The sequence below is a fragment of the Zootoca vivipara genome, chromosome 13 (assembly GCF_963506605.1).
Source record: "Zootoca vivipara chromosome 13, rZooViv1.1, whole genome shotgun sequence".
In the NCBI taxonomy this organism is placed as follows: Eukaryota; Metazoa; Chordata; class Lepidosauria; order Squamata; family Lacertidae; genus Zootoca; species Zootoca vivipara.
The window spans coordinates 33,053,293-33,068,676 of record NC_083288.1 but is presented as its reverse complement, the minus strand read 5'-3'; the positions used below and the strand labels follow the sequence as shown (position 1 = coordinate 33,068,676).

Genomic DNA, 15,384 nt, shown 5'->3' with positions numbered 1-15,384 from the left:
AAGTAACAGGCTTTAGTGAGCAATCAGAGTCAGTGGCAGAGAAAAGTGCAGAATCAGAAGCTGAAGCTGAAGCAGGAGAAGAGGAAGGCAAAACAGCAGAAATGTGTCAGGCTGGTGAAGAAGCCAGGTGTATTCACTGGCAGAGGAACAGGGGTGCAGAGGGAGTGGACCGCCCCCGGCACCACTATTCCAGTAGGGTGCCATCACGGTGGCCGCCCCAGACACGTGCCATGCAACCCCCTTGCTCGCCGGGCACCACGCCCCCACAGGTAGCGCACCACGCCCCCAGAATGCACACCACGCCCCTGAGGGTGCCAGACACTCCCCCGCCTGCTCTCTGCCCCAAGTAGCGGAGCATGCAGCGTCGCCACTGGGTGAATTCCCCTCCTGCAGCTAAAAGTCCCTCCCCTACCCGCTAATCTCTTTGGACCAGAAGAGGTGTAAAGAGGGAGGAGCAGAGACCTAATGAGAAGAGTTGCTGTGCTCATTAGGCATGACACTTCTTAGCAGACGTTATTGCTTCTAATAATGAGTTAACTTCACTTACTTTGTGTGATTTATTCTTGACACCCGCTCCTGACAGTCCACCATTTCCCAAGCGAGTCCATTCTGCTGTCTAACAACACTTACTGTCAGAGAGGTATTCCTAATGTGTAGTCAGAATCCCCTTTTTTGTAACTTGAGGCCATTGGTTCAGGTCCTACCCTCCAGCGTAGGAGAAAACATGCTTGCTCTGCCCCCCCCCCCCCCCCCGTGCCTATGCCCGGCACAACCCTGCTCAAGCATCCACCTGGAAGCTGGAAAATGGATAAGCGCCTAATGCCTGGACCAAAGCCTACCTACATCTGTAATCAATAAAACTTGTGGCCAATTTTAAATTTCAAAATGCTATGATGTGCACTTTGCTTACATCTGTTGTTGGTATTGCCTTTCACCACCAGGGGCGAGTAGGTCCGCAAAAAGAATTGCAGCTGTAGCGCATATTGGTTGTCTCTAGCTAAGAACAATCAGGCTATGGGGTACATGTTAGGTAAAGGTAAAGAGATCCCTGACCATTAGGTCCAGTCGTGACCGACTCTGGGATTGCAGTGCTCATCTCATGTTATTGGCCGATGGAGCCGGTGTACAGCTTCCGGGTCATGTGGCCAGCATGACAAAGCCGCTTCTGGCGAACCAGAGCAGCACACGGAAACGCCGTATACCTTCCCGCTTGGAGCAGTGCCTATTTATCTACAGGGATTCGAACTGCCTACCTTCTGATCAGCAAGCCCTAGGCTCTGTGGTTTAATCACATGTTAGGAGGGCACCAATTATCAGTCAAGGAGTGTTTTAATAATTTATTTAACAGAAATGGTATATTGTTTAAGTGTAAATAAAACCTAAGCAGTTTACAGAGACTCTAACACAAATAACACAGCCAAAGGTCTGAAGTGGAGAGTCAACTTGTGCTCCATGATTGGACAAGGCTTCCCACTGTAGACAGAGACTGCAAACTCAGAGAGGGCTACAAATGACCCCAAGGTGCCATCTGCACTTGACTTGTGGTCTGTGGAGAGGCTAAATCTGATAGTGCCTGTTATTTCCAGAATTGTGGGGAGTGGAGGTTGCGGCCTGGTGTGGCCATGGTGGGATGTGGGCTATTCCTATTTCTCAGCTACATTACAGTGGGAAGGGTCATTGTTGTGGTTGAACTGGACTAGATGGGCTTTTGATCTGATTGACCAGAGTTCCTTATAACTTTGCATGGTATAACAAAGAAGATGGGTGTTGCATGATTTCAATTCCCTTCCTCCAAATTCTCAAATCCTAGAAATGGAAATCCTGGTTTGTTTGGCTTTTATATCAAATATCACTTCACAAAACCTGCTTCCTGATCCCTCTGGGTTTTCTCTCGGTAGAGAATGATGCCAACCACCAATCAGGTGGTGTTGGTGATCAAAATGAATAGTCAAATCAAGATGGTTCTCCCTACATTGAGCCTCATGCTTTAACTGAGGAGCACAGATGAAACACACAGGCAACAAAAGAGACCACTTATTTCCATAAGAAAAGAAAAATGAGGAGCAAAGGAAATGGTTCAAAGGGGTTATCCTAATTCCATTTACCTGGGAATAAGTCCCGTTGATGTAAGTAAGTCAATGGGAATTACTTCTGATCAGACAGAATTAGCATTGAAGACTTAGAGCATATTGACTGTCTCGAGCAATAAAGAATCAAGATATGAGACACATGTCAGGAGAGAGACGATATTGTAAATAAAACTTCCACTCAGTTTACTTATAAAATAACATATACATTAACATTGTAAATAAAATTCAAGGTAAAAAAATGATGTATTTTTTAAACTAGCAAAAGATAAATGAAGTCAACAGTTACAAATGTTCCCCATAACCTAGTATTACAGATTAAAATGCAAAAAATATGTAAATAATATGTATTGCAAAGCCATTTACATTTCTGTTTACATATACAGGATACAGGATTTTTATTTAAAAACCACACTTTTTTTAGCAAACAAAGGTGAAAAATACTAAGCATGTCGGTGGTCGAATAAGTGGGTGGACCCACTTGAGAGTCTGTTTTCAATGGATTGCTTTAATAACTCACATGTGAAGAAATATAGAAGACGGAGCCAAATCACACTGCAAAGCCCCACCCTCTCAGGTTCATACAATGCACCATAGTAAGCTTGATAGTAAGGGAGGCAACTAGGGCACCATGACATGAAAAGGCTCCCCACTGCACATACAATAAATTAACATCAAGAAGGACTGCAAATGAGCCAAAGGTGATGTACTGGAGTGGGCACACTTGAATATGTTCCTCTCCCTACTTTTTTTTTTGTGTGTGACTTGGAGTAGATGGCTCTTTGGCATTTTCCACCACAACTTGTGTTATGTTTGCATGGAATTAGAAGACTGTAGACTCGATTCTATTCCCCAAACACATTCCTCAACTGGGAGAGACTGAAGTCTTCTAGATAAGATTTCTGCTAAGCTGCTGAAGATAAAGGAACTACAAATATTGTACTGTACACAAACATCCATAAAACACATCAGCACAAATCAACATTCTATAACAAAGAACTCACAATTAAAACTTCATCCTTTTCTTCTGATTAGTTGTTCCCTGCTGTTCAGCTGAGGCTGCAACAAAAGAATATGACACTTTGGGGAAAAGATGCAACCAAACAAGCCAGCACTGGAAGCTAAGACAGAGAAGATCTCCACGGCTACCATATATTTCCCTTTAGTGCTCAAGTAACTAGGAACAAAAGAAAACCAAACACTACAAAAGACCAACATGCTGAAAGTGATGAACTTGGCTTCATTGAAACTGTCTGGCAACTTCCTGGCAAGGAAAGCCACAGTCAAACTTACAATTGCCAGGCAGCCCAAGTAGATGAGGACACAGTAAAACATAGTCACAGACCCCTCATTACATTCTAGTATAATTTCTTCACCCATTGAGTGCATGTCAATATCTGGGAATGGGGGAGAGGTTGCCAGCCACACAATACAAATGCATGTTTGAATAAGGGAACAGGAAAGAACAATGGAATAGGCCAGTCTTTTCCCCACCCACTTCCTCATCCTGGACCCTGGATTGGTAGCCATGAAAGCCAGAACCACCGTGATAGTCTTTGCTAGCACACAAGAAACAGCCACAGAGAAGATAATGCTGAAAGCAGTTTGTCGGAGGAGACATGTTACATTCTCTGGTTGGCCAATGAATAATAAAGCACAAAGAAAACAGAGCTGTAGGGAGCTGAGGAGAGTGTAGGTGACGTTGCGGTTGTTGGCTTTGACAATGGGAGTGTTGTGGTTCCTCAGAAATATTCCCAGCACCAGTGCTGCAATTGAAGCCAAGGAAACAGCAATGAATGCCAAACTAATGCCCAAAGGCTCTTCATAAGACAAGAAGGTTATATCCTTCGGAATGCATGTATCTTGCCTCTTGCTAGGATAGTTTTCATCTGAGCATTTATAACAGTCATTCATATCTGGAGAAAGAAAGATGTTTATTTCAACATCATGCCATAATTGCTGTCATTTCACATATCCATTAAAATCCAGTGAAACTCTCAGTGTTGATACTATAAAGTGTTTAGGGGTTCGATGGATATAAAGTAGCATCAGAGTGGAAATAGGAATGCTGCATTGAAAATGATGTGGTCATGCATTTGGGGCTAAATGTGGCATCAATGTTTTGATAACATCTCAATAAGATTCTAAACATTCCTCTGGATAACAGAACACAGCAGCCTTTGTGTTTGACCCAGAATAACTTAAGCAAACGTACACCACTTGCATTTATTTCAATTGGAGCTGAGGGTAAGTAATGGCAAGTGGATCCAGCCCTCTATGTCTATTGCTTACCTTCCATGTTTGAAATCTTCCCGTCTGGGCATGGGATGCAATCGTAGCAACAAAATGGTTCCCCTTCCTTCACTTTCTTGCTAGATCCAAGCTGGCATCTCACAGTACATACAGAATGTGGCTGAGTCTGATCCATAATGAAAGAGCATAATGAAAACAAAAGAAATAATTATTAGGAAATATTTGGTATGATGTAGAAGAGCATTATGATAAAAAATAATAATATTAGGAAATCTTTCTGGTTCTAGGTACTTTTGTGTGGGGAGTAGGAGAAGCTATTTGGTATGATACAGAAGATATTTATTCAAACTAGAGAAAGCATTGCCGTTCACGCAATGCCAGTACAAACACCTTCTATTTTTCAATGACATGGAGGTGTTTGGGCAGATCACTGTATAAGCAACTGCACACACTTCAGTGGGTGTGTATGATTTTCAAAGGAAAGCAGTTTGAGAAATCTGGACAGATCCCCAGTGCTCATTCAATACTGGAACTCATTTGAAACAGGAGATACTTGGAGCCTACTTGGTTAAACCAGCTGTGCCATGTTATGGCATCTTCATGAAGGGTAAATGCACGATCTGGAGAAGCCTTTGGGTCCATCCTTCCAACTCTCACTCTATGAAAGGATTGGTTGGAGGAAAAAATCCAGTTGATAATGTCCAAGCCACTTAGTACCTCCCTATCCTGGTTGAAGGAGACCTCATCTCCCGCAGTGTTGTTAAATGCGATACTTCTCAAAAAGTGGTGGAGCTAGATTGGAAAAAAGAAAGCAAAGACAGGAGTTTAGTGAAGACTGCCTTTTGATCTTTCAGACAAAGATCTATTGTAGAGATGGTGACACTTCTTCCTGTAAAGGCATGTCAACACACAGGAAACTCTTTTTCATTTAATGTTGAGTGGTGATCCAGAGTCAATGAAAGATGGTGATTGAGCCTGATCTGGTGGATTTTCCAATAAATTTTCTCCAGCACACATCCTGCTTTCTTGTTATTTTTGTCCGTCTCTACTCTCTCAGGAGTGGTGTGGGATCACTTGCTCTGATGAAGCTTTTGTGGAATTGGGGGTGCTAAGAGAGTGGTACAGATTCCTCTGGCTGCCATCACTGCTTCCTGGTTTTAATTGGAGTCACATCTGAATTGATTGTGTGTAAACTCACAACCCCAGCCCACCATGGACATTTTCTGCTTGAATAAACTCATTGACCTTTCCCCCTTACAACTGTGAAGTACCATCATTGTTCAGCTAAAATTTGCAAACATTTCAACATTTCATACTAACTGCAAAGTATAGCTACAACACTAGTTTCCCTTTTCTCATAGCTGCCAAGTTTTCGCTTTTCTCGCGAGGAAGCCTATTCAGCGTAAGGGAAAATCCCTGTAAAAAAGGGATAACTTGGCAGCTATGCCTTTTCTCACACCCATGCTGAAAGCTGTACATCCAGGCAGCAAAGAGCAGAGCACTGAGGAACCCCAGATGTTGGGAGGAAGAAACATGCAGAAAAAGCTTTCAACAACCTATCATGGGCTTTCTTACGGAATGTCATTGAAGCAACCTCGATGGGAGAACAATTCACAAGGGTTATTATGGCCATATATGAGAAACAACTTGCCAGCTTAATTATTAATGGTGGCAAAACAGAGAATATAATAATTGAGAAAGGAACAAGACAGGGCTGTCCCTTATCCCCTTTACTATTTATATCAATTCTAGAGGTGCTAAACTTAGAGATTAAAAAAGAAGAAAATATAAAAGGGATTACAATAGGTGAAAAAGCTTTTAAATTAAAGGCGTTTCCTGATATCATTTTGACAGTTGAAGGTCCAGAAACGAGTATCCCTAGAGCAGTGGAAAAGATAACGGAATTCAGTAATGTATCCGGATTCAAACAAAAGGACCTGCAAGAAGTGACTGGACTAAAAATTGTAAAAAAGGCAAAATATTTAGGAATATAACTAACAATGAAAAATATCAATCTTTTTGATAATAATTACAACAAAATTTGGAAAGAGATTTAAAATGATTTTAGGAGTTGGAGCAAATTAAAGTTGTCATTCTGGGGAAGAATCTCAACAATAAAGATGAATGTACTCCCCAAGATGATATCCCTCTTCCAGATGACTCCTATTATAGTATGGCCAACTTGCTTTGAAGAAGGGAGAAAAGATTTAGTAAAATATCTTTGGCAGGGCAAGAAACCCTGTATAAAATATAAGTTGCTAACAAAAGACAAGGGGAAATTCGCCTTACCGAATTTAAAATTGCATTATGAAGCAGAATGTTTAAATTGGCTAAAAGATTGGATAACTCTAGAAAGAACAGATATTTTAGATTTAATAATAATAATCATCATCATCATCATCATAATTTTATTTATACCCCGCCCTTCCCAGTCAAGACCAGGCTCAGGGCGGCTAACAACAAGAATATCAAAGCAAGCATAAAAGAAATAATTCAATTAAAATGCAGATTAAATACAATGTTAAAATTCAATTTTAAAATTAGGAATCTACAAGTGCAACCTCATTTAAATATCTGTAGGATAAAGCCTTAGGGGAGGGGAACACCGGAGTCAGACTGAGTCAGTCCACAGACCAAGCGGAACAGCTCTGTCTTGCAGGCCCTACGAAAAGATGACAACTCCCACTGGGCCCTAGTCTCCTGAGAGAGAGCGTTCCACCAGGTCGGGGCTAGTACTGAGAAGGCCCTGGTCCTGGTCGAGGCCAGTCTAACCACCTTGTGACTCGGTGTCAGGAGTATGGGCAGGAGTTGGGCTCTGGGGCCTGTAGTGCTTTGCAGGACTGGGGCCTGCCTCAGCTTGTGCTGGAGAAGCAAGGAGTGGTCACTCAGGTGAGGCCACTTGATACCTCACTGCACCTGGTGGCAGGAGCTGGGAGGGATAAAAGCCCAGCATTTCCCTCCAGCTCTTGGCCACAGCAACACTATCCCTGCCTGGTTGCATCTGGCCTCTTGATTCTTGCTCCTTGGACCCATGCCTTGCCGACACCTTGATTCTTGCTCCGTGGACCCTTGCCTTGCCGATGCCTTGATTCTTGCTCCTTGGACCCTTGCCTTGCCGACACCTTGATTCTTGCTCCTTGGACCCATGCCTTGCCGACGCCTTGATTCTTGCTCCTTGGACCCCTGCCTTGCCGACGTCTTGATTCTTGCTCCTTGGACCCTTGCCTTGCCGACGCCTTGATTCTTGCTCCTTGGACTCATGCCTTGCCGACGCCTTGATTCTTGCTCCTTGGACCCTTGCCTTGCCGACGTCTTGATTCTTGCTCCGTGGATCCTTGCCTTGACGACGTCTTGATTCTTGCTCCGTGGACCCTTGCCTTGCCGATGCCTTGATTCTTGCTCCTTGGACCCTTGCCTTGCCGATGCCTTGATTCTTGCTCCTTGGACCCTTGCCTTGCCGACATCTTGATTCTTGCTCTGTTGATCCTTGCCTTGACGACGCCTTGATTCTTGCTCCGTGGACCCTTGCCTTGCCGACATCTTGACCCTCGACCCTTGTACCTTCGCCTTGCTTCTTGTTCCTTGAACCTTCACCTTGCTTCTTGTTCCTTGAACCTTCGCCTTGCTTCTTGTTCCTTGAACCCTCGCCTTGCTTCTTGTTCCTTGAACCTTCGCCGTGCTTCTTGTTCCTTGACCCTTCGCCTTGCTCCTTGGACCTTCGCCTTGCCGACGCCTTGCTCCTTGACTCCCAGACCTTCGCCTCTGCCTTGCTCCTTGACCCTGCGACTGCCTGCTGCTGGACCCTCAGCCCTGCACCTGTTCCTGCTTCTACACCACCATCTTGCCTCTGGTCCTGACGCCCGCCGACCGGACCGTGACACTTGGAATCTCCAGTATGTTATTATTTGTGGACCTTAATGTCCTCTGCGAGGCATACTGGGAGAGGTGGTCCTGTAGGTATGAGGGTCCGAAGCCGCATAGGGCTTTAAAGGTCAAAACCAGCACCTTAAACCTGACCCTGTACTCCACCAGGAGCCAGTGCAGCTGGTAAAGCACTGGATGAATGAGATCTCGCAGTGAGGACCCCGTAAGGAGTCTCGCCACAGCATTCTGCACCCGCTGGAGTTTCTGGGTCAGTTTCAAGGGCAGCCCCACTTAGAGTGAGTTACAATAATCAAGGCTGGAGGTGACCATCGCATGGATCACTGTGGCCAGGTCAGGCTGAGAAAAGTAGGGGACCAACTGCTTAATGCGGCGGAGATGGAAAAATGCCAACTTGGCTGTGGTTGCAACCTGCGCCTCCATGGAAAGGGAGACATCCAAGGTTACACCCAAGCTCTTGACAGAAGGGGCTGACACTAATTGAGCCCTAGAGAAAGATGGAAGTTGCCCCCCCCCCGCCCCATGTCATCCCGACCCAACCAGAGGACCTCTGTCTTCAAAGGATTTAGCTTCAGCCGACTCCCACGTAGCCATCCAGCCACAGCTTCCAAGCACTTGGTCAGTGTGTCTGGGGTTGAGGCAGGACGACCATCCATCAACAGATAAATCTGGGTGTCATCAGCATATTGATGACAACCCAGCCCAAAACTCCGGACAATCTGGGCGAGAGGGCGCATGAAGATATTTAGAAAGCTACAACAATAGATTCGGCTGGCACACCTATTTAGGCTACAATAAAATCAAGGTCCATAAAGATTTTAACAATCATTATAAGAAATGCCCTATTTAAAGTATGGCTAAAGAACCAACTATTTCTGGAACCATTGACACCTTGGTGGTTGTTGCCGCTTGAAGCGCATGCGGTTTAAAAATTGAATACGCAAAAAGAATGGGCTACTTACAGACAACTACTGACAGAAGATCAAGGCCAATTAAAATTAAATCAATTTCATGAAATAAGATCATATCTATCGGATTGGCTTCAATACAATCAATTAAAAAGTGTTTTTAAATCAGATATAAAAATAGGATTTGGCACAGAAGAATTGACATTATATAATGCATTGCTGAAAACCAATAAGAAAACATTATCAAAGGTTTATAATTTATTATTAGATTGGGACCTACAGGAAGAAGAAGTAAAAGAGGTGATGGTAAAATGGGCTCAGGACATCGGCCATACGATTTATTTGGAGCAATGGGAAAGAGTATCACGCACAGACATTAGATTCACCGCTTGCTACACCATAAAAGAGAACATTAAGAAAATGTTTTTCAGGTGGTACTGAACACAATCAAAGCTGGCCAAAATTTACAAACAGAAGTCCATTTTATGCTGCAAATGTGGAAAAGTGAAAGGAACATTGTTTCACACCTGGTGGAGCTGCGAAAAATCCAAGGCTTACTGGGGTATGATTCACAAAGAACTCAAAAAGTGATAAAAACATATATACAAAAGAAACCAGAGGCACACCTATTAGGTTTATTGGGGAAAAATATACCACAGAAAAAGAAGGGAATTTTCTTTTATGCCACAGCAGCTGCCAAGATAATATTTGCCAGCAAATGGAAGAGTGAGGCAATACCTACAAAAGATGATTGTCTGTGTAAATTAAGAGAGCTCATAGAAAGGGCAAAGCTGGCTGTCAAACCAAAAACTTAGACTAGAATGGCAATGCTTCGAAGCATATATGGATAAATATTGTTCCAAAAGAATATGTTGATATATTTAGATTAAAGCAGTAAAGCGGAAAGAACAACATTATCTACGAATGTTATAAAGAGATAAAAAATAAAAATCTAAATAGTGAAACGATTATATTGGATTTTAAAAATTAGGAAGTCAAGGGGTGTGGTGGTGGGAAGGGAATAGGGGCAGGAAGGATTTATGTTCGTGTAAATGATATAGTATTTTTGTGTGCTTTCTTTTCTCTTTTTGTATTATTAAAACTCAATAAAAAAAAGAAAAAAACATGCTTGTAAGGTGCTATGCAAGCTGAGGAACTTCAGCCGCTTACCTTCCAAAACTGTTGGTTCCAATCCTTCTGTCTCCTTTTGTGAGCCATTCCTCTGAGGTTAGATGAGGTCAACACATGCAAAGCATGGGCCACGGCATAAACAGCATTGTAGATGCTATAGCTGGGGCCTGTCATGCTCATTTCAAAGAAATCCGCAGGAAGGTTCTCCAGTTTCTCTTCCCCCGTGCAAATATCCCACTGCACCTTGCCAACCATGGAATTTGGGAATTCACAGCCAAAGGCCTGTTGCCAGAAGTCCCTGACAAAACCATCTCCATCTGTAATGGATGGGTTTCTGCTCTTAACATATTGATGAAAACCTTCTAATTCTTTCAAATGAATTGCAAAAGATATAGTGCCATGGAACATATCTAAATCCCAATTCCTTTGAAAGGTATATGAAGTGAATAACACTTGGGCTGTTGTGATCCACACTTTACCTTTTATATTCATTGTCAGAGGAACTATGTTTTTTAGATAGGGAAGCCATCTTAAAAATACCATTGCAAAAGATTCTCCATAGACCAGCACTACGTTAGCTTTGCTGCTCATTATTTCATCATGCAATTTTGCCCCTACTTGAACCATGTCATAAGTTGCAGTGGCAAAACTAATTTTTGGAATTTTTTCTAGAAAGGCAAAGCAGATCCCACTCTCTGTAAACATTGGGAGCACAGTGTGCACAAATCTTTCTCCATTGTCATTATCCATCACAAGGACCCCAATCCATGTCCATCTGAAATGCAGAAGCAAAGAGAGAATCCCTGCAAATTGGTGGCGTTCCTGGGGGGCCATCTGGTAGAAGGAAAACCCTGGGATTTTATCATTCACCATTGGAGCGGGGCCATATGTGAGCTAAGGAGAGATTGGAGAAATGAATACTATGGTTGGAAATGCTAATTGGAATAGATCAACAGTGGCATCATATCCTTTGAAGAATAATCCCTTAACAGGGGATATAGGTCATCAACTGGTATTCGTCACAAACCAATGAATAAAGGGACATCAGAAGATGTGTTACACTGAATCAGACAAGTAGTCTGGTCTGTGTCATTTTGAATCTCAGTTATACTTTGTGACTATCATGTGACTATCATTTCATTCCCTGCCCTTATTTATGAGGGATTTCTTAGTCTTGGAAGAATGAGAAGAGGTAGGGTGGAAGGAAGGGCAATCTATCCATTCCTAGTGCACCCACATCTGGTCCCAACCCACACAAAACAAAATCTGGAAAGACCAAGGAAGTATGAAAAGGGTATTGGATTCTAATATTCCACAGACAAACAGTGCCCTACCTGTGGAATCTTATAGAGATGCAAGATAGTGGACACATGAAGGGAGATTTCGGTGTCAAGTCCCCCAATGACAGCTGCCAGGTTATTCTGAATATCACATATATAGTTGGGAACAAATTTCTCCAGTGTGGATAAAAGTAGCATTGTGGCATGACAGGTCTTCTTTGCATTGACATAGCTGTCATAGATGTGGAAGCCCAAGGTGTAGTTGGGTAAGATGTGAGGGTTTTCGTTGATCTCCTTTACTGCAAATGCTAAGGCCAGGATGTGCTGGTAACCCTTAGGCACCACCCTAGAACAAGAGTTGCAATCTTTATCAAAATAATATTCCGCACTGGTAAGTACTCTGCATTTGACTCAGAAGTTAATTATTTTAGTGTGAAGTGGCCCTAACAAGGAACATAAGATGATAGATTCAGATTTCAACTTCAGAAGAGAAGCTTTCCTATAAATTCTACCTGTTTGCAGAAAGTTTATAAGAATGCATGGCTCTCAGTAAAGTGTTATACATTCCCTGGGGAGCAATGAGATATTTTTCCTTTTGGTGTTCTATTAACTGCCTAAATCTAATACCACCATCCTCTCTATTTTCAGTAAGAGATGGATTTGAAGGGAATTATTCCCAAATATGTATGTTCTGTATAGATCTGCTGCTCAAGCAAGTGTTATGAGACTGCTGTTGTAGGACTGTTCATTTCAATGATAAAATACATAGAAGCAAATAATAATAGCTAAGTTCTTACACAAGGTCTTCAGGCAACTCCAGTGGGGCTTGTTCAGTGAAGGTTGGTGAATTAGAGAGGAAGCCACCATGAAAAGCAATACCACCAATGATAAAATCTCCTGACTGATGGTACTTATGAAGTGGCTGATGTATATACTGAACCCTGCAGTTTGCTATGTGGAGCTGACATGCCTTTTGAGTAAATAGTGCTAGCTGCAAGACATCAAAAACTGCTGTCTTCCATACAAGGGAACATCTACCTTCTATCCACATATTCATGTAATCCCTTCTACAGTACTGGCATTACATTAAAACTGGCTAACCTGAAAGGTTGTTTAATTTCACGAGAGGCTATATTTATAACATTTCCTACAATCTTTGCTTTGAGTTTTTACATTGCTCCCTGAAATTGCACCTCAGATTTGAGAAGCAGCAGAATTAATGATAGTCCTTTTGATGATCAAACAGGGAGGTGGTTATTAAGTCAAAATGCTGAATTCCCTGTAGGATTGCTGGAGAATATTCAGAACTGTCATGGTAAATTCCCCTTGGTTATATTATATAGGAGCAGTAGTGCGGAGGGGGATTCTTTAAGTTGTAGCCAAAGGAGATTCCGAAGTGTAAAGTGGTATATGTAGCATATTGGTATTAGGGCATGGGAACCTGGGCTCAAAGCTCTGGTCAGCCATGAGGCATGACAGCAATTCTATGTACAGTGGTACCTCTACTTATGAATATCTCTACTTACAAATATTTCTACTTATGAATGGAGCTCCGTCCGCCATCTTCGATGCGGTTTAGATAGGATTTTTTCTACTTACAAATTTTTAGATAGGGTTGCTTCTACTTACGAATTTTTCCCCCCAATGCATTCCGATGGGATTTGACTTACAATTTTTTTCGACTTACAAATGTGTGTTTGGAACGCATTAAATTTGTAAGTAGAGGTACCACTGTATAGTACTTATTTGAGCTAGAGCTCCATTAAACTCTGGAATTCTTAACTCAGCTGTCAGGAGCTGGAGTCAGAAGTAGGTCAGTAATAAAACACCCAGTGAGAGTGAGGTTCGCTCCTTATTTAAAGAAACCAAATCAACGCAGGGTACAATGATCACAGCAATTCATCCCAATAGGTCTTGCCCCAATGAGGCAGTTGTGAGGACTGAACATCCTTGCCTCCCCACTGCTCTCTAAGGCCTAGATCAGGCATCCCCAAACTTTGGCCCTCCAGATGTTTTGGACTGCAATTCCCATCTTCCCCGACCACTGGTCCTGTTAGCTAGGGATCATGGGAGTTGTAGGCCAAAACATCTGGAGGGCCACAGTTTGGGGATGCCTCGCCTAGGTCAATCCCCAGCAACTGGAGGCTCCATCATCTTCCCCCTTTCCTTCCCCCTCTTCATTCCTCTCTGTGTTTTAGGAGACCAGGGGGGAGGGGAGCTGGTCACAGCAGGAGGGTGAGACTCCCTGGCTTCCTCAGCAGTCTGCCCCCACCCCTCTCCTCTCTCTGCTTCTGCCTTTGATTCTGGACTGCCTTTTGCCACAGCCTCTTCCTGCTCACTAAATACTGTTACTCTTTCAGCTTGTGACCAGGCACGTAGCAAGGGAGGGGCATAGGGGGCCGGTTGCCCCAGCTCCATACTAGCTCCACTTATGGGGAGCAGCACCCCTGGCCCCTGGCCCACCCCTCGCCTCCTCCGCCTCAGCAGGAAGAAAAAGAGCGTGCCACGGAGTGGGTTGCCAGGCGCCGGCAATCCGTTCCGTAGCGTGCTCTGCTTCAGAGAGCCTCGGTAACCTGGATGGACTGTGCAGTCCGTCCTGGCGTGTGCGTCATGACGTCACGATGCATGCACCCTGTGGAGCCCCGCCCCGCCCCCAGGTGTTGCTGCCCTAGGCAGCCAAACGGCACCGTTCGCCACTGCTTGTGACCCCTCCTCCTCTCAGCCTGCTCCCTCTTCTTTATCTGACCACTCATCATCATCCCACCAACAGTCTCCTGGATCTGAGTCCTCTTCCCCTTGGAACAGCTGGTGCCTCCTACCACTCTTATGCATCTAGCCAGCCCATGACATCAGCATGGTTTTTCAAATTTCAACATGCAAACCATATTTAGCTTCAAGAAAAGATATTTTGTGAGCTAAAAGGCATATGAAATACTTGTAAACTGTTAGTATAAATGAGGAAGACAAGCAAAAGAAAGAACCCAGTCGCTGCTTAATAGTTTATCCTAATCTCTGAGTTTTGTATGCTATTTGTTCACAAGCGATAGCAAAACTTGAAAGATTCTTTACCTTTTCATTAGCAGGGAATCCCCACCACTTACCCTTGTGCTGCGGCCAATGACACCACTCCTGTTCTGTAGGGAAAAAACATCCCAGGACTGTGCTCTATCAGTTCTTGCCGCTGTTTACCATGACAACAGGCATTTGGATTTGGAATTATGCTATCAAGGAACGGACACCAGAAATAACAGCAACAAACTGTTTATTGAGGTTATTAATATTGTACATTTGGAAGCAATAGGATGAGTAAAAACTGATACTTCTTGAAATAAAAATTGCCTGGTCAAAAAATTGTAGTTCAAATGTTTTACTAACAGAACTTACTCCAAAACAAACTTAAAACAATAAAAGTTTTTATTTTGGTATGAGCTTTCGTGTGCACACGAAGGATTTTTTTTTATTTTGCTTCGACTCAGACCAACACGGCTACCTACCTGTAATTAAAACAATAAAGTTAGATGCATAACATTTTGTGCTGATCCCAACTCAGACAAAAACATCATAGAAATATGAATATCTCCATCCAGAGCCGAAATCAAAGCTCTGCCTCTCCATATAGCCTGCTGGCCACATGACCTGGAAGCTGTATGCCGGCTCCCTTGGCCAGTAAAGCAAGATTAGTGCCGCAACCCCAGAGTCATCCGCGACTGGACCTACCAGTCAGGGGTCCCTTTACCTTTACCTTAAGCCTGAGGCTGTCTTTCTTGGAGAGATTCAAGAGATGCGGTTCCTGACACTTCCTTTTTCTGTTTTATGCTGATTTGCCTAAAACTCCGCGCCAGA

General features: G+C 43.4%; 1 protein-coding gene across 1 annotated transcript; it reads right to left on the bottom strand.

Annotated features, from left to right (window-relative positions):
- Positions 1–3,101: 3,101 nt before the first annotated feature.
- Positions 3,102–14,373, bottom strand: LOC118095474 (vomeronasal type-2 receptor 26-like). The gene is made up of 6 exons (XM_060281238.1): positions 14,288–14,373; positions 11,596–11,887; positions 10,301–11,155; positions 4,905–5,132; positions 4,380–4,506; positions 3,102–4,003 (listed from the first exon to the last, which is right to left on the bottom strand). The coding sequence occupies exons 1-6, from the start codon at positions 14,371–14,373 to the stop codon at positions 3,102–3,104; spliced, it is 2,490 nt and encodes an 829-aa protein (XP_060137221.1).
- Between the last annotated feature and the right edge of the window lie 1,011 nt (positions 14,374–15,384).